We start from the raw sequence: 19,907 nt of genomic DNA, 5'->3' as shown, positions 1-19,907 counted from the left end.
TTCAGGGTATTTTTTGTATTGGTAAAATTTACGAAAGGTCCTGTGGCACCTGGGCAAGTGCTCAAAGTTGGGTGTAAAGCAGTAGAAGGCTGCAGAGGCAATATTTAACAGCCTTTTTGATAAGTTTTTTGGAATAACCTTCCCAGTGTAGAGAATGTCAAAGCAGGCAAGTCAAAGACAAACATCAACTTGAGGAGCTTTGTTATTCTACTGGACTGATGTCTCTTTTCACTTGGATTCGTGTCTTCATGTTCCAGGTGAAAATGAATATGTAAGATAACTGTAATGCTAATAGAACTATAAACTGTTTGCTAACTGATTGATTTATTTTTATCACCCCTTTCTTCCCTGTTGGTATTAAGTGTTGCATTTATCAGGATGCTGCCATTTGAATGATCTCCTTTGTGACTATGAGCTGAGATGCTGCAATATTTAATAAATGTTGCCCAGCATCAGTAGCAGAGGCACGTCAAGACCAGTTTAGTGCTAAACTTAATTCTACAATGCACAAACACAGCAGAGTCAAATGCAGACACCTCACTTTCTGTCTGAACTAGTAGGAGATATCCATCAGATAAAAATATGAGCAGCTGCTTTCAGTTTATCATTGATATTTTCATCTGATATGGAGTGGATTTAGCAGTTTGGTTAACTAGTTTCACAAGGCAGAAGTTATCAGAACATTCTGTTCACTAAGTCAAAGGAATCAGATATTTAGTCAACTTTGATGCATGTTTATGTGTTAAGATATACCGAGTGAGCAGTCGCCATGTTCTGCACTATATAAGATGGCATCTACATCAGGCCACTTGCAGTAGGAATATTATTGGAGAATAAATGTAGAGGGGACAGAGAGAAACATGACCATAAAGTTGAGGTTGAGAGGAGAGAAACAAAGGCAGTAAACCTAGTGGTAGTTGATGCAGTTGTCGGGCTTTTATTCATGCATTTGATAGGTAAATAAAATAATGGTGACAGTAATATTGATATTTTGAAATAGCTTCTTCTTCAATTTATGCATTTAAATTTATAGTATGATCAACAGACTGTAAAATAGGAAAATAAAAAATAGGATGTTGGCATAGGATTAATTTCACTGAGTATTAAGTGATGGGGATTTTTTTTTTTTTTGTTATGCCACAATTTAACAGTATTAATTGAAGTTGTTTAGAAATTGATCCAAGTGCAGTGGTTTAGCTCCCTAGTGAAGGGTGAAATTATAATGATAAAAAAAAATTAATGCAATTAATTTCCTGGAATGAGGAGTATCTGCGTAACATTTCATGTGTGGATGTTGCAGAACGTGTTGCTTCAGAGTATGTCTTGAGTTTGTGAGTTGCTACTGTTGGAGGGTTGACAACAAAATGTTCCTATGAGGAGCAGCTGAGGACTTTGGGCTTGTCTAGTTTGGAGAAAAGGAGGCTGAGGGGCTACCTTATTGCTGCCTACAGCTTCCTGAGAAGTGGAGAGGGAGATGCTGATCTCTTTTGCCTGGGGTGCAGTGATGGGACACCTGGGAATGGTTTAAAGCTGTGTCCATCAGGGGAGGTTCAGACTGGACATAAGAAAGTATTTCTTTACCGAGATGGTGGTCAGACAGTGGAACAGACTTCCTGGACAGGTGGTCTGTGCTCCAAGCTGTCAGCGTTTGAGGCATGTGGATGTTTCCTTTAATAACGTTATAACCTCTGTCAGCCCTAAAATGGTTGGGCAGTTTGGTGATCATTGTAGGTACCTTCAGCTGAAATATTCTCTTCTAAAAAGATTGGTCCTTGTGAGAAAGGTGCACAGCATAACTGAAAACACAGGAAAACTGGTTTCAATTGAATTGATAGGTTGAATTAAAGGCCTGTGACCCTGTGAAAGGATGTAGCCTGTTCCTTGTTAATTTAACCTGGCATAAAATCCTAGCTTGCGTTATGAGTGAACTTTTACACCCCCTCCCCCATTTCCTTTAAAAATAAAACATTCTTGGGGAAAAGAAAAAGAAAAAGGCAGCCCAACCTAAACCAAATGAACAACAAAAAACCCCAAACAACCAAACCCACAAAGCCAAACCAAACATGGGTTCAAACAGTTGTGTAAACTTGGGGTTGCTAAGTGCTTCCCCTTTGTGATGCAATAGCTTTCTGCAGTAGCTTTTTGCAGCTGACCTGTCCTTCCTCTTCCCTGAAGTTTGCTATCCTCTACCTTAGGCATATCCAAGACCACGAATTCTTCTCCCCAAATTGCTCTTCCATTTGCTTTATCTCACAGCTACTAGCATGCTCTTCCTTATACCTATTGCCCAGGGTATTCTTACGCACTTGCTCTCCTCCCCTCATTTCTTCATTTGACTTCTGGCAAAGATTTCATGTCCTACCAGCAACTGCAGAATTTGGATCCTCCTCCAGGGATGGGATTTACAATCAGTTAAACAATGGCTGTTGATTCTATACCTAGGAAAGGGGAGAATTAGTTTGTTAGTAAAAGGGATGCTGTTAACTCTATTTAGGTCTAAAAATATTACTCTTTTAGAGAAATTTAGGGTTAAATCTTTTGAAATTGAAATATGTAAAGAAAGACGTTCAGAAAATGGTACCTGCTTATGTATTCCAAATGTTGAAGACAATGATACAGTATCTGATAACCGATTTATGTAACATAGTATATATAATCATGTGAAAGGCAAGAGCACAGTAATCTCTTTCTTTCCTCCATAGAGTTCACTTTAAAAAAAATAAAAATTGTTGGACTTCTAGATCTGTCTTTGTCTTCTGTGTGTCTCTATTCGCCAGTTTTCAAAAGGCTTTTCAGAGAAGCTTGGCTAGACTGAAGAATAGCTGTAGTGTACTCTAGTGTATTTTCAGGAGTAAAGCAAGTGACCTGGGATAGTTTTTGTGCTGGTTAATAATTATGCTAGTTTATTTGATGATTGGATATAACACACGCATTTGACCTTTCCTACATGCTTAATATAGATTTAAAAAAGTCTTCTTGTGTTCTGTATGTTGTATTAACTCTTTATTTCAGGAATACTTACAACTATGATTTTAGTCTGTGTGTCTTCAAAAAGCTGACTTTACAACTAGCTAAAAGTCACTTGATAAAAATACTGTTTTTCAGCTAAAAATACAGAGAACTGTGGATGTTCTGTGAAACATGTTTTGGAATTTAGAGAAAATTATTCAAAATCCATTTTAGTGCAATAAACGTCATTAATCACTGTTGTATAGAAAAGTCCTTATGGGTGTTTGGGAAAGCTGGGGGGAATGCAGTTAGTAAATACGTTGTCAATTGGAGGTTGCCTAGACTATTTCAGACCAACAACAGACATCATTTTAGTGTTAAACTTGTGATTATAAGGAATATTTCTGATGTCTCTGATAGTTGGTGTGGATGACTACAGCTCAGAGTCTGATGTGATTATTATACCTTCAGCCCTGGACTTTGTCTCACAAGATGAAATGCTGACGCCTTTGGGAAGACTGGACAAGTACGCTGCAAGTGAGAACATATTTAACAGGTATGCTTTTTAAATACCTTGTCTGGCTAACGATATGCAAACTATGCATCTGATTCAACTCTGACAAGCCAACTTGTGTAAGATACAAGTAATTAAAGAAAACCCAACAGCTTTACAATATTCTTCAGTTTCCACTCCTTCTGTTTGCTGATACTCCTACTTAGAGCAAGATAGTAGTGATAACAGAAGAATGTTTGCTTACCTTCACAGCAACTGTAGCTCAGGGTTCCTTGAACTTTCTTATTAATTGGAAGACATCCTTTTATTTTTTTGTGTATGTTTACATTCCTGCTGACACATGACTAGAAGATAAGTGAACTGTACCTGTAACTCTGTGTGGAAAGTCACTTTAAGAAAACACTTTATGAAAGGTCAGGAGAGGATAATAACGATAGCTCTAGATTTCCTGAGGAGCCCAAGAAGTATTCTGCAATATCATCCTTATCCATAGTTTACGGTTTGAGTATTGCTGTTTCTGGGTACTGAAAGTGAACTTGCCCAGTTAATACTGTGGTCTGCATTTCCCCCTTCTTGTTTCTGTAGTGCCACTGAGCTAGTGGCTTAATTTAAAAGCACAGGTATTGTAGCATACTTCAGATAGGAACACATACCCCATCCCTTGTACACAGACACTCTGCAATGGAATGGAGAAACTAAACGCCATCATTTTAATTGTAACTGTAAACAGCTACAAGATCATAGAAATGTATGAAATATGTTAAGGTTGAGGTTTTCTGGTATTTTAACGTAGTTTTGTTTGGGTGCCAAGTAAATCCTTAATAAAGCATGTTTACTTAACTATTCTCTGATTCTATGGTTCTATGTTGAATTCTTAATTCAGTGGTATGCAGAAGATAAGTCTGTGATCAGCCACCCTGTAGGTTAGCCTCTTTTGGTTTTTATGGCCCGAGTTCTGTAAGGGTTTAGCCCTGTGTTTAACTTGAGTCATATGAAGTGTACTTAAAATTCCTTACTACATGTATGAACATACACCCCTGTTTGGGAGGTTTTCATTCTGACTGAAGCTAACAATTATAGAATGGCTTCTTTTATTATAATCTGCAAAAACCTGTATGCATAAATCAGTTCTGAAATGTTTGATGTTAAAGTTTTCTGTTTTCCTGAAATCCAAAGTTTGTTGTATTTTACAATCTGAGATGACACCAGCAATTTGCTAGCCAGGAGAGAATTCTTCCATGTTTGACTTCATGGGGAGGGAGGGAAGAGCAGCCCTTCAGGGCTATAGGTGACAATTCTGTAATAAAAGCCAGCAGGGAGGAGAGCAAAATCAGAAACTCAGGTTCTGTGACTTGAATTTTTAACAAGAGTGGTCCTAATGTTTTACTTTCCCATTTAAGAAAAAATTGTCTCTGAGTCTCTCAGTATAGATTGCATGGAGTGTTGGGGTATGCATAAGCTTGAAATCTTTTTGATGATGCTGCCCAGCTTTACACATCCTGTACTTGCCTGTGCTTTTCTACAGGGGAAGATGGGGGGAGAAACTATAGTTTTCTCAGGTTTTTTTTCTGTTTTTTTTTTTTTTTTTGTATTAACTTGTTTATAGGTTTGGTTTTTGCTGCTATAAACACATTGTTTAATCCTAGATTTGTTTGGAGGCCTACTGTGTTAGGTAGCATAGGAAAATAAAGGAAATGGTATATGATAACCATTAGTGATATAACTGTGAATAGCAATTATATCACTCTAATTGATAGTAACTATTGCGGGCAGTTTATGATGATTCAGCATCAGTCAGTCCCAGGATTAACTAGGGAGATTTTTGCTAGACACATAAACTGGAGCATTTTATAGGGAAAAGATATGGATAAACAACTTTGCTAGTATGGTATAATCACATCCAATTACATATGTGTAGTTTATTTTATGATTGAGTTGTTAATGTTTTGGTTGCTCTGTGACCTTGAACCTGCATTAGCATGGAAGCTTCAAAATATAGATGTCCAAACCCTTGAAACATAATCGTATGGCTCTGGGAAGCTGTTTTAGCTAAGACAAGATGCCTCCCCTCTTCAGACTGTACTGAGAAAGAGCGCCATTTTACCTGACGTATTTTTTCAGAGATACACAGTGTGAGGCACAGCTTTTAGCTGCTTTTTTTTTTTTTTTGAGGTAGATGAGCATGGCTCCCAGCTTTCCCCTTAGAGAAGAATCTGTAAGAAATATCTCGTCCTGGAGATAACTATTCCATAAACTTAAACAGGAGAAGTTTAGATTGGATATAAGGAAGAAATTCTTTACTGTAAGGGTGGTGAGGCACTGGAATGGGTTGCCCAAGGAAGTTGTGAATGCTCCATTCCTGGCAGGGTTCAAGGCCAGGTTGGACAGAGCCTTGGGTGACATGGTTTAGTATGAGGTGTCCCTGCCTGCAGGGGAGTTGGAACTTGATGATCTTAAGGTCCTTTCCAGCCCTAACTATTCTAAGGTTGAGCCTGAGTAAATTAGGGCAAGATTTTTTTCTTTTTTTTTTCCTGTAAAATGGATGAATTTGCTTTTAGTGTTTAGTTTTTTGCCTTTTTTTTTTCCCCTCATAATGTATCTTTTAAGGTATTGTTTCTCTTTGCATTTGTTTTTATTGTAATTTTCTGCCTGGTATGTCATCTTATGTATCATATTTGCAGTGTGTGACTTTTAACAATTACTACAAAAGCTTAGTCTCCGAGAAGATTCCTTGAGCAGTCATGATTTCTCAGCTGTGATGTGACTGAAGGCCAAAGTCAGTTGCTCTGAGATGGAAATGGATCTATATCCCAATCCTAAAAAAATGTAACAGCTCAGACTTGGAACTTGCAAATAGGAATTGCTTCTTCATTTAAATATGTATGAATTTTGACATGGTGAACTGAAAAGAGTGAGGTATGGAATTCTTTAACAGCTTCCCAAATGGTGGAAGGATTTGCTGTGTGACAGTTTTTGGCGTGTTATGGTCTACATCCTCTATATGGTCTACATTTAAGTGTGGCTGATCAGCACCACAGATGTCTTCGGCTATGAGAATGAAGAGGAACTTGACAAATACTACAGTAGCCCCTTCTTTGTAGAACTGTGAAATGATTTGGGTTGAAAGAAGCCTTTAAAGGTCACGTAGTCCAACTCCTGTATCATGTGCAGGGACACCTTCCACTTGGACAGGTTGCTCAAAGCCCCATCTGACCTGGTCTCAAACACTGGCAGGGATGGGGTATCCACAGCTTCTCTGGGCAAGCTTCTCTGTCACTGTCTCACCACCCTCACAGTAAAGAACTTCTTCCTATAACTAATCTAAAACTACCCTCTTTCAGTTTAAAGTGATTCCCCCTTGTCCTGTCAGTACTTGTAAACAAGTCCCTCTCCAGCTTTCTTGTAGACCCCCTTTATGTACTGGAAAGCTGCTATACAGTCTCCCCCGAGCCTTCTCCAGGCTGAACAAGCCCAACTCTCTCAACTGGTCTTGTATCTGAAATCTAAGGCAAATGGAATCCTTTTTATAGTTTTATTAATAGAGACAGCCTTCAAACCAGATTTGAGAAGCATTTCTAGCATATGCTTTAATAATCCAGTATCAGATTGCATCAAGAGTAGATGCCGAGAAGAAAGTCAAGACCTGAAACAAGGTCTCCTTGTGTCTGGTAGCACTGGTATGTGTGTGCATGCATGCTTGGATGAGGATTCCCTTTTGCTGTTTGCTTTAAAATCTAATTGCTGGTGCAGATTGCAGCATAGCTTTTGTGTCTTCTCATTTTAAAAATTCTTGGTTGGTTTTACTAAGCTTTATTAATGTCAACTTGCTTCCATTTCTCATTAAGAAGGCTCAAAAGTATAAAATCCTCACTGTTTGATCTGTTCAAATAGTGAGAGAGTTCTTGAAAGCCAGGCCTTTCCTTTTGATCAGCTTACTTTGTAGGAATTGTGTTGCCCTTTCTTTTCAAACCAAAGCAAATCTTGGTAGCAGACTCTCAGTCATCACTATGATCAGTTTTGGCTATCAAGACTATGTCTACAGATCAAGGTAGATATTTTTAAGCTATGCGTTTGTCATGCTTCTTTGTGTTCTAAAGTACTTACTTGCTTTTCCCTGAGGAGAATACCTGATGTCTTTTGAAATAGTTTAACTCCAGTATACTTGTAGAGCAGCACTCAGCAGTAACTGAGGATATATTGGGAGTCAAAGAGGGATTAAGTGTAGGTGTGTGTAGTCATGTACAGCTTATCAGTAGCACTCTTCACTGTTGACAGTGTAGGTGAAGATATGGCCTGAAGCATTCTGGGTAACTTGTCTTTTTTGGCTAAAATATATGCTTCTGACTTTATGGCACATAGTTTCTGGTTTGGTTGGTAGAAGGTAACCTTCTGGCTTTGAGAGTTCGGATGGAAAAGATTAACATCAGAAAGGAGGCCATGTGTGACAACGAATTATTTTAATGTGGTTATCTGATTCCTGACTGCAACAGTCACAATATAAGCCTTGGCTTTACATGTCTGTGATTCTGGAAAACAGTTCAAAAGTGTTCAGGATGTGTATATTGTGTTTCATTAACTGAGAAATTCCTTTCCAAGGAATTAAGGGCAATAGTAAATTTCTGGATGTATCAGGGCTAAGCCATAAGCCTTTGCAGTTCTCCACTTCCACTTTGTCAAGAATGTAATTTTACTACATATTTGAAAATTAGGGCTTGCATGCAGAATATACCTCCACTAAAACAGAAGAATGCTGTTTCGAATGCGTATCACAGAATCAGAGAATAGTTAGGGTTGGAAAGGACCTTAAGATCATCTAGTTCCAAACCCCCTGCCATGGGCAGGGACACCTCGCACTGAACCGTGTCACGCAAGGCTGGCCTTGGGTCACCAGCCTGGCCTTGAACACCGCCACGGATGGAGCATTCACAACTTCCCTGGGCAGCCCATTCTAGTGCCTCACCACCCTAACAGTAAAGAACTTCCTCCTTATATCCAATCTAAACTTCCCCTGTTTAAGTTTTAACCCATTACCCCTTGTCCTATCACTACAGTCCCTAATGAACAGTCCCTCCCCAGCATCCTTATAGGCCCCCTTCAGATACTGGAAGGCTGCTATGAGGTCTCCACACAGCCTTCTCTTCTCCAGGCTGAACAGCCCTAATTTTCTCAGCCTGTCTTCATACAGGAGGTGCTCCAGTCCCCTGATCATCCTCGTGGCCCTCCTCTGGACTTGTTCCAACAGTTCCATGTCCTTTTTATGTTGAGGACACCAGAACTGCACACAATACTCCAAGTGAGGTCTCACAAGAGCAGAGTAGAGGGGCAGGATCACCTCTTTTGACCTGCTGGTCATGCTCCTTTTGATGCAGCCCAGGATCCGGTTGGCTTTCTGGGCTGCAAGCACACACTGAAGCTGGCTCATGTTCATTTTCTCATCAACCAACACCCCCAAGTCCTTCTCCACAGGGCTGCTCTGAATCTCTTCTCTGCCCAACCTGTAGCTGTGCCTGGGATTGCTCCGACCCAGGTGTAGGACCTTGCACTTGGCATGGTTAAACTTCATGAGGTTGGCATCAGCCCACTTCACAAGCGTGTCAAGGTCTCTCTGGATGGCATTCCTTCCCTCCAGTGTATCAACCAAACCACACAGCTTGGTGTCATGGGCAGACTTGCTGAGGGCGCACTCAATCCCACTGTCCATGTCACCGACAAAGATGTTAAACAAGACCAGTCCCAGCACCCATCCCTGAGGGACACCACTCGTTACTGGTCTCCAGCTGGACATTGAGCCATTGACCACAATTCTAGTAGAAATGTCTTAAAGAGCTACTGATGGTGGTTGGTACATAGTAGTTATACCACTTAGAACTCCCAGTATTGATTCCAAATAAAGGCAAATGATTGCATAAAAGGAGTTTGAATGAGCCAAGCAAAGACATTTATAGCTCCTCTCTGAGGGTATATGGTCACAAATCCTAATTCATGCACATACAGAGTCTGTCAGAGTATCTGTCACCTGCGTGTGGGCATAAGGGCAGGGTGTTAGTAATCTGTTCCTTTTTATCCTGCTGCTAAATGCAGGGAAGCGTGCCTACAAGATATCCTGTCAGTTTTTCTACCACTGGACAAGCTCTCCCCATGTGTGCTCATGAAAACATGAACTTTGCCAATTATCCTCCACTTTGGCACATAATAGCCAAAGAAAGCACTATTGCATGCTATGAAGCATGTTGCATGCTACATTCCACCCTTTGACCTCTCTCCTTTTGGTCTCTAAGCTATTTAATGGCTAAATAGATGAATTGCTACTTGTGTGGAAGTTGTATACCAGGGACATATGTGGTGAATAAATAATTTCCTTAGAGAGTTCGCAGCTGTAGGGTCACTGATTTGAAGTGTCACTTGCCAGAGCACCTAAAAAAAACAGTCTCTTTGGACTTGGAGGATTTGGGAATCAGATCTGACTGAATGAATAAAAAGATACAATTCTGTTAGTTCCTGCAATGAGGACAACTCTGCTGGCAGTGAGAATGTGTAAAGGTAGAAGTTCTTAGTGGAGCTTGGTATCTCATTAGAAGCAAGCCCTGCACAAACCCAAGCCAGTGACGAAGGAAATAGCAAGAAACCATTCATCCTAGCCCAGAATTGTGCCCTGATAACCAAGAGCAATATATAGTACAAGAGTGTATGCCATTGAAATAATTTTTATTATCATCATTAATATTTGCGGACTCATTTCTGTCACATATGTACTTGAAAGAGTCTGATTTCCTTTAGAATGCAGTTTATGGGGACATGTTGTTATCTGTAGAAGAAGACTTCTCCTCTTCCTTTTGACTGTCACAGGAGGTATCTCATTGCCTCTTGAAGCATGTCCGCCTGTTTTGTTGGTCTGTGTTTATAGCAGACAGGTCATCCTTCAGAGCTCAGTTACAATTCTACGAATGCTCACCTGGTACTCATCTGGCCAGTTGCTGGGCAGCCTTGCCTTATGCTGTGCTACTGTGGATTGATAGTTCATTGCAGTTGTCTGTTGCTGGCTTTTTGTAGCTCAGCCACCAATGCTTGCCTGAAAAGAAAGATCAGACTGCTAGACAGCCTTCTGTGCACCCTTGCTTACTCTGCTCTCCTTAAGCAGAGCATGTTAAAGTGTGAGTTTGTAGGGCTCTAGTCATTGTGCATTAGTTGCTAGACTCTAGCTCTCAGGCTGTGGCAAATGTGAGGTAGGTTTAGCTCTGTGTCCTATTTTTGTGTCTTGGAGGCACAAGAAGAATTTTGGCAGCTTGCTGGCTATAGTGGCAGAACTAGGTCAGAGCCTGTAATGTTTGGAGGGCATGAGTGGACATCATCTCCCAGGACACTGGATGGATGGAGTTAAGAGATTACCCTGTTATTACTGGCTGCCTACCCAGTTAAGTTTTGCCAGTTTGCCATGCTGCCTTTTGTTGTAAAGCTTTTTAACAGAAGCTGCTTAATATAAAAGTAGGTCCATTGATTCCTTTACAAGCAAAAGAGGGTAATAGCACCAGGGTGCAGGTGGGAGCCATCTTCTACATTTAGCCTAGGGGAAGAGTTGAATGGCCCTTCTTAGCTTTGAATGGGTTTAATAAGTAAGTCCTATCTACTTCAGGTTAGGATTTGTGTTTTCGTCTCCTCTTGAACAGAAGGTTTGTGAGCTTACAGGGTGGCTACTTCTGCATAACGATCTGGCCAACTCATAGGAGCTGGCAAAAACTTACTGTGGGATCAAAGTACCACAGTTCAGGGTACTGCTAACAAAGCTGTATGAGGATATGAAAGTCTGCTCAAAGCTCACAGCATAGTAGAGAGCCATTCCATAGTCCACAGGAGCCAGATGGGATGTAGTCCTGTTTAGTGTGCTTCCTTACTTGCTGAGACCAACTTAGTGGGTCAGCTGACTTGTCTCTCGCTTCCCAAGGTTATGTTTGACACATGCATCTAGACAGGCTGGTTTGTGAAATATGCTTCATGTGTCCATCTTCTCTTTTCAGAGGTGTCCAGCCCTTTAAAAGACCAAGTCAACTCTGCTTCTAGGTTAGTGTGTCACAGTCTGTTTCCCTCCATTAGGATTTTGGTAGCTGAACTTCCAGTTGCATATCAAGGTCTCTGCTGAGAGATGTTGCATGTTTACGACGCTGAAAAGGGTGAGGGAGAGGAAATTTGTTAAAGGCGAACAAGTTTTGCAGGTTGTTTTCTTACAGGATTTTGTTGAGCTGTAATGTCAAAACAGTTTAGTTCAAGATACTTTTGCAAGGGGCCAGTGTGAAACATTTAAATTATTGATACTTCCGTTTTCTCAAACTGAATATCTGCTTAGCTTTTGGAATTCATGAAAACCTACTGCATTTCTCCAGTTGCATGGAATTGTAAAGCTCTTGGGCTTCCCTTGTATGCTAGGAATGTAACCCTCTGTTTCTTACCAGTTTGTGACCATTGCTGATGTTCAGTGTTTGTAGTAAGCATGATCAATTTTAGTTATGCTTCTGCTCTTGTTCAGGGCACTGCAGTCTGTCAACAAACATTGTTTGTGTCTAGGCTACCTCCTAACATTTCCATCAGTCAGTTCTGGAAATAATGTTGCACTTGACCCTTGCTGCTTCAGCATTTTGATAAATTGCTCTCGGGCAGTACAGGAGCTAGGAGCATGTTGGACGCTGTTCCTTGGCCCATGCCACTGCTAGGATAATCCTGCTAGCTCTCTGAACTCATGTTCAACCCATGGTGTCCAAAAGTGTGTGTGTGGGGGGGAAGAGTTATGCTGTTGCAGGCTGTTGCTGAAGAGAAAGGTTGATAGCCACACTTTGCCGGCTTCATTGTTTAAAAAGTTAGTGTTTAGGGCTGTGTAGGTAACTGACAGGTATGACTTTGTAACATAGGCTGCAACAGAACCTTGGAGGACAAAACCCCAACTTAGTCAGTGACAAATTAATCCTTAGAAAATTATTGATTCTGACTTGTTTAATATTTTCTTAATGTTTCTTTATCTACTTTGCGTAATGTATGTCCCAGGCATAGTACGTTTTATTTTCACAGTGCTCCAGATAGCATTTGAATGAAGTTTAGTTTCTAAACATCACTATCAGTATGGAAATCTTCAGATTGAGTGCTCATGCTTTCCTGAAATGTTAGTAATTCTTTTTCAAATTGACAATAGTAGTAGTAGAGTTGTCTTCCTTCATGTGGAGCAAGTTGGGGAATTCAGAGGTGAAGGTGGAAGGCTGACACTGACTTCCTAACATTCAGTGCCTGTTTGCCCTCTTGCCGGATGTTTACTCATTTTTGTCTTTGTGGCTGGTTTTTCTTACCCTTGTAAGCCAAAGGGGTACTTTTAATGTTACATTTAAAGTTAACAGTTCTTTAGGGTTATCGTCAGAATTAATTCCCCAAGCAGAACTAACAGTTAAAGGTGAATCTACAAAATTTTACTTTTTAGTTTAAGAAACTTGTATGATTGCACAACTTTTTGGTTTTGGCTGTATTTCTGGACACAAATAATGCTAATTTTTAATCTTTCTCGTAAACTAGGCAAATGGTGGCTCGAAGTTTGCTGGACACTTTGAAGGAAGTCAGTGATGATGAGAGAGATTGTATTGCTGTGTTGGAGAGAATCAGCAGATTAGCTGATGATTCAGGTAGGTAGCATTAAACATTTTCCTGGTTTTATGAGGGAGAGTCAGAATTGCTGAACCTGTGTTCAGCACAGGACCAGTATGTGCTTTCTCATCTTTTGATGTTCAAACTGGGCTTCTGAAATGCAATAAAATACTGTAAAATTTAATTTTGGTAAATCATCCCCCCCCCCAAGATGACTTTTTCTGTACTATTTTTCTCAAGAGAATTAAGCCCCTTCAAAATGTAGGATTACGACTTTCCATCAGTACATTTTTTAATAACTAATTATGTATTTCAGCTACCTAGCAGATCTGCATGATTATTTTAGGTTGTGAAAATTTCCTATCTTGATAAGAATCTTGAAAAACATTGTGCAAAACTTCGATTAGTTTTGATAGAATTTAAATGCTGAAGTTGTTCTCTTGGTCCCTTTTGGGCGACCAGGTGGGAAGGTAAGAGAGGCAGCAGAAATTGGTGACAAGATGCAGATACAAGCAGTGAGTTAGGAGGGCTCTGTAGATAGAGAAGGGCTTTTGCCTTTTGCCTTTGTGAGTATATTGAGACTACTGGGTGCTTGGAATAAAAGGCAAAAGCAGGACAAGAAAAAAAAAAAAGTAAAAGAAAATGAGTGTTTAAAAAGTGGTGGGAGAGTGGGTGAAGGGAAAAATAGCTGCAAAAAAAAATCCAGGTTGAAGATGCTCTAGAAAGAATTAAGGATTTGATTTCAACAAAGCTGATACAGTTTAAGCACCTGAAGGAAGAAGGAAGGCTTCAGCAGCAAAACATCACAGAAGATCAGAAGTTCTTTTTTTTTTTTGTCATTGTAGAAGTGCTGTGGAGAGACATTTGTGTTAAATCCTGTATGAGAAGAAAACATTTCTTCAGTTTAATGTCTGTTAGTTTTTCTCCCTTATGGGATTGCAGAACATAATGCTTTCCAAGAGTAAAAAAGTATTCTGCTGATTTCTGTTATTCTGTCATTATTGTCTTCCTTTATGTCCTGGGTTCAACTGTAGCAGTTATGTATGTGCTGCTACAGCTGCTGCTGCTACAGCTGAACCCAGGACAATTTAAAACACACATTTTTACTTTTCTGAGGGAATGTCCTTGTTTAGCCAGGAAAAATAGCCTATTGTAAGCAGTACACAATTGTATTGAGTATCTCTCCAAGGATTCTTTAAGAGGAAAAATGGTCACTATTCAGTTAGGATTAAATGTGTCTTTAATTGACAACAGTGGCATGCTACTGATTCTAGAGTGCTTTCTTAGCAAAGCTCTGCTTCAAAATCTGTATATGTTAACGTTTTTGAGCATCAGAAACTTTCTGAAGCTTTATTTCAAGTTTGGAAAATAGGACAGCTGTGTCCCCAGGGGGAAATGGCCTTGTGAAGCAGTTTTGTAGCTGTAGGCTTTTCATTGATGACCAAGTGTGTGAAATTGAAGTTTGCTTGGATTAGAAATGTAATGAAAACCAAGAGTTGAGCCGAAATCCATTTGTTTCCTTTAACAGGGGTGGAGTACACTTTTAGCCAGGGTTGATATTTTCTCAGTGTCAGTAAAAGCAGCATTTCAGGCTTTTCCTGCGTTGTAGAAGTTGTCTCAGATCTGCCAAACTAGTAGCACTGGATTCTGCAGCTGCCCCGCAAATTAAGTTTCTGTAAACTCAACTGTGAGTCTTGTGCCTCGAGCAGTTGCAGTATTTGACTTAGCCTGTTTCTGTAAGACAGGTTATTAGAATATCCTTGTGTCTTAAACCATGTGAAAATTCATTAGAGAGCTAGATCTGCTTTGTACACTAATACATACGCTTGACTATTATTCAAACTACAGCCCGGTGGATTTTGTTGTCTTTTTTTTTGGGGGGGGGGGGGGGAGGGTGTTGGGGTTTGGGGATTTTGGTTAAGGTTGCTATTACTAGGCTTGGTTTTAATTTTTATCTGATGCTTTTTACCATTTATGATACCTTTTTCTGACCTGTTCTGTAAAACAAAAAACCAAATCAAAACAACAAAACAACTGAATTTGGAACAAGAAAACAAAATATCTCTGTTTTGACTTGCTTGGTTAGAGCCGGATACCTGTATGGTCATCCTGGAGTCCAGTCATCATATTTAAATTCGTAAATAAATAATCATAAATTCACAGAATGGTTTGGGTGGGAAGGAATCGTAAAGCTCATATAGTTCCAGCCCCCTGTCATGGGCAGGGACACCTTCCACTAGACCAGGTTGCTTAAAGCTCCAACCAACCTGGCCTTGAACACTGCCAGGGATGGGGCAGCCACAGCTTCTGTGGGCAAATACAAACTGCTGGGAAGTCAAACTAAACTATGTACTGGTCGTCTTGTTTCTAATAGGTGATATTCATTAGTCTTGCACAATACCCATGCTCTCTGTGCTACTGCTGCTGTTATCTAAAATACAAGTACAGCAGTGAACTAGAAATAAGCAGTCCGTTGGCCTACAACTTCAGAAGTCCTGTAGTTGGGCTGATGTCATTCAGATGTGGTCTTTGCTTGAAAAAGAAACATGTTTAGGTCATTTTAGGGTTTGGGTTGGTTGTTTTGTGTTTGTGTTGGGGTTTTTTTTTAGCTGCTTTTTTTTTTCAGTTGTTGCTTGGTGTTGGGGTTTTTTGTTAAATAAGCTGTGGCTACGATGAGACAGCCATTTCTAGTTTGAGAGCAAGAAAGTTTCAAAACAGTAATTACTCTTATTCTTCATATACTGCAGTAACACTTAGAAAGCTACATGTCCTCTCTGTTGCGCTAAATGCTGCATTAATGTGCAATAGAAATTAATCTTTACTAGAAAAAGATCTGTGTTCAAATACACGATTGCAGGAGGGGAGGTACAAAAAATCATGAGACTATGGCTTGGTATGATTGACACAGAACTTCACATAACAATTGGCTAGCCAAGACCTTACTTTCTTACATTTTTTGAGGCATGGTGGCAAAGGAAAATACCAGCTCTAAAGCCGTTTTTAAAAAAAACTGTTGACAAAAAAATGCTCACACAAACAGCTTTTGGTGGAAACTCATGTGGACTCTTGGAATAGTGTCCTATTAATATGGCTAATTTATGAAGGTTTCTTTTGGGGAGAAGAACTGAGTGTTGCCTGTACTTGAAAGAATGCTAAGTGATGCTTTAATATCTATGAAAGGTCAGTGTGCAGGTTGCAGGTGGATGCACAATGAGTTGTAGTGAAACGTATTTTGTGAAAGACAGTTCTGACTACCATTGTGTAACTGCACATACAAATTATATAAAGTGGGTCTTCTCCTGACAGGGCAGTTTGGACTCTTTCCAGTGAATTAGTTCTAGGTTACATGTGGTTTTGCAGCTTTCAGATCACTAGTATGTTTCTATTGTGGAAAAAATACCCACTTAAGGTGATACTGGAAGTGAGTTGCTCCAAGTGTTGATGGAACGCAGGAATTGCTGTGCTCTGGTGTCATGTCCTGCTGTATGTAAATGGCAGCACAGAATTGCTGATGAGTGGAGGAAACCAGTCAGTCGCAGCTGGGGAGTAATCTGCTGCCTCCAACCCACTTACTTCCCAGAGAAACTTTCTCTCCAAATCTCAGTTGTTTGAAAGGCATATTTTCTTTGGTAGTTTTCTTAACTACTGTAGTTGTGTGTTGCTGCCAAGCCTGATTTTGCTGTGGGGTGTGGATGTTTCTCAGTCCTTCAGAACTCTGGACTTCCCTGCTGACTTTGGTAGTGATTTCTCTGGAATAGCTACAGCTGACATACCTTGTATTGCTCTTGAATCTGCTGTTCAATCACTTTGTAATTTCTCTGTTTCTTTAGGGATGTTAGGTATGGTTTCCCACTTACATGTTTTTGTGGTGTCTTTGAATCTATAGAAGCTAAGAATCAGCTTGGCATAGAAGCCCAATGTTTGGCAAATCTTAACTTATCCCACATAAATCCTTGTTAGAGATAAAATGCTTATCTTTGTGTTAAAACAGCTGGGCCTTCTTCATTCTCAAATGTAGACTAGCCACAGACTTCATGTGAGCTTGAACAAGGGCCTTATGTCTGTCTTTTTCACTTAAGTGAATTAGTATCATGCAAACTATTTTTTGGTACCAGCCTGTGAATGACTTGCATGATAGAAGGCTTCATCATGTGTGCACAGGTATGATTAACTGGCTTTGAAAGTTAGCCATAGCAGAATTACTGCAAGAATGATGGGGGGGAGGGGGAAAGTGACTTCCTAGAGGACTAGTGTTTATTTGATTCTATATAAACTAGGGTTTTTTTCTCCTGAGTGACCAATAGTCTCTGTACTGCATAGAATCAGTTGTGAATGCAGTTTGCAAAACTCACTGAATTTAAAAACAATTATTAGACTAATTGGTCATTAAGTTTTGAAGCTGTGTAATCAGGCTTAATGTGGATGGCCTCATGACCTTAATTACTTAATAGAGTGCTTAACTTAGTAAGACCATTTCAATTGCTGTTGGCATAGTGAGAGATAACAATGCCTGTCAAATAGCACATATTACAGCATTGCATTTAACAAAATCCTGATAGGTAAGCAATATTAATGGGAATTTTCCATAATGGTGTGGAAGTATTTTCCATACCACTTCTTCTATCTTCAGCTATGCATTTTCCTTTTCTTGATGTGATCCTTTTTTCCTTTTTTGTTTCTCCATTCATCTGATGGATGACTAATGGTGACGTTACCCCTCTCTCATTAGTCTGTATTTCACTCCTCGCTCTGCCAGTCAGTAATGAAGTCTGTTTCTGATTAGTAAGAGTAAAGAACCTGACTACTGAAGCAGCACACACTCTGGACACATCAGTCCTTCCGATGGATTCCTAAGCTAAAAGAGACAGGTTCTGGTTATAGTGCATTTTGCTTGCCTAGATTTTCTTTTGTCTTCAAAAAGGTAGGGAAGTTGGAAGGACAGATGAAATGGGAAATGGAGGAAGTCGAGAATAAGGATGACACTAGAAGGAAAAAAAAGGGGGAAAGGAAAATTTCATTCAGGAAAGAAGTGGATGGATAAAGGTTGAGTTGACAAACTGAAGAATTTGTGCAAACTTTGTCTTTGATCATGTAAATTACATTGTTTGAGAATGGACATGTATACAAATCCCATACTATTGCTCATGCTGTAGGCATCTTGGTATGCTGTGGACCTTATACTCAGGCTGAATGCAGAAGTGAGGATCTTTACAGGGAGGGGGGCATAAAGGTGTCTTCTGCACTGCTTGTTTCTCTAGAACATATGAGTCAATATTTTAATTTGCCTTTCACCAGATTAATTTTTGTTTTCAAAAGAATGGAAGTGTAAATGCAAAATGATGCACTTACACCTTAACTTTTCAAAACCCTTAATAAGAACAAATATTACTAATACTCAGGTGTACTTAAAACATTCATCAAAATTGTTGGTTAAAACAGCATTAACATCACCAGTAGTTGTTTTTCATATACACTTTCAGAACACAAAAATGTTACGGGAAATTTCTGTTTGTATTCCAGAATGGTCATTCTGAGATAATGAAAGCTTTGCAAAATTTCTTCTAAACACTGTGCACTGTTGCAGAGTAACCTGTTGTGAAATAAATCTAGTTGTGAGCTGGCTCTGGAATAATTGCTTCACTTACAAATAACTGTTCTAGAGCAATTAGTTGGTATTACACTGTGCAGCTCTGCAATAATCCCCTTTGAATTTTCAGTATACAGCTAACTGTGGTGCTTTACTTCCTCAGAGACTCAGCAGGGATGAAAAACATTACTACACTTACACTTACTTAGCTTTCCTATATATGTGCTAGGAGTAGCTCAATGAATATTGTGGCATTTTGCTTACATGAGAGATGGTGTGAAACTGTAGGGGAAATCCAAGTGTTTTTCCATGGATGAGGAAGGAACAGTTAATTTACTTCTATGATTTTGACGTCAGTTTGGGAAGTTGATTTGTGAAATGTCTAAAACTGAAGGTTGGTGTGTGCAGATCAGAGTCTGCCCAGGTTCTGGAGATGTTGGTTGGAATATATTGCTGGCTTCATGTTGTCTGGAAATAGAACTATGTCATTTTATTCTAGCAACTGATTTTCAAAGTTATTTCACAAACAGAAGAAATGGAAGTCTGTTTTAATTTTCTTCTATCATTCTCCTAATTTTGCTTGTTTTCTGAACATCACTTCAGTATAATTCTGTATCTAGGGAATACACAAGACCTAGAATCAAACAAAGTGCCTAGTGACTGAGGAAAACAAGGATGACTTTGCTTCTGAGATCTATTTTTTGTATTACTATTTCTTTCCACATTTTTTTGTTTTGGCAAGTTGAAGCATTTTTTTTTTTTTCTTGTAGCCTGTTACTTTAAGGCACAGACTCGTACCTTCAGGAGGTAGCTTGAAAAGAGCAGCATTTAAAAGTACTTCCTCTGCCAAACATAAAAATACTGTTCCAAGCAAATGCTATGGAGAACCTAGTTGTACCCAGTGATTTTTCCAGTGTGCCTAAAATAGAAACTTTCTGTCTTGATGTGGAGCAAAATTCTCCACCCAGATTTTGTTTATACTGTGTGAAGGCCTGGTCCTGACTGTATTTTACAGTGCAAAACATATATAATCCAGATGTGTTCCCCAGCTGGATGAGTTTATGCTTTAAGAAGCTGTGTGTAATTATTTTAACTGATAACCACCATGCTCTGTTCACTGCGTTGATGACAAAACCAGAAACTTTGTTACAAACAACAAGAAAGTTTAAACTGAAATGGCAGACACTGTCTTGTGTTGAAGTCTGCTGGAATCTACTTGGATCTGCCACCCGTCTAAGCTAA

The 19,907-nt window shown here is 39.5% G+C and overlaps 1 protein-coding gene across 7 annotated transcripts in view; it reads left to right on the top strand.

Annotated features, from left to right (window-relative positions):
- Positions 1-19,907, top strand: part of PPP4R1 (protein phosphatase 4 regulatory subunit 1) — a 61,136-nt gene that overhangs the window by 12,494 nt on the left and 28,735 nt on the right. For 3 of the 7 annotated variants that reach the window (XM_062632967.1, XM_062632970.1, XM_062632971.1), the window contains 2 exons: positions 3,421-3,505; positions 13,010-13,116. In XM_062632967.1, coding sequence (XP_062488951.1) covers positions 3,421-3,505; positions 13,010-13,116 — 192 coding nt within the window. Of the gene's footprint in view, positions 1-3,369; positions 3,506-13,009; positions 13,117-19,907 lie in introns of all 7 variants that reach the window. The other 4 variants (XM_062632966.1, XM_062632968.1, XM_062632969.1 and 1 more) reach the window with 2 other exon arrangements.

This window comes from Pezoporus occidentalis, unplaced genomic scaffold, assembly GCF_034315485.1.
Source record: "Pezoporus occidentalis ecotype Australia unplaced genomic scaffold, CSIRO_AGI_Poc_V1 ctg4, whole genome shotgun sequence".
In the NCBI taxonomy this organism is placed as follows: domain Eukaryota; kingdom Metazoa; phylum Chordata; class Aves; order Psittaciformes; family Psittacidae; genus Pezoporus; species Pezoporus occidentalis.
The sequence above is the reverse complement of the archived record's forward strand: the minus strand, read 5'-3'. Positions and strand labels throughout refer to the sequence as shown.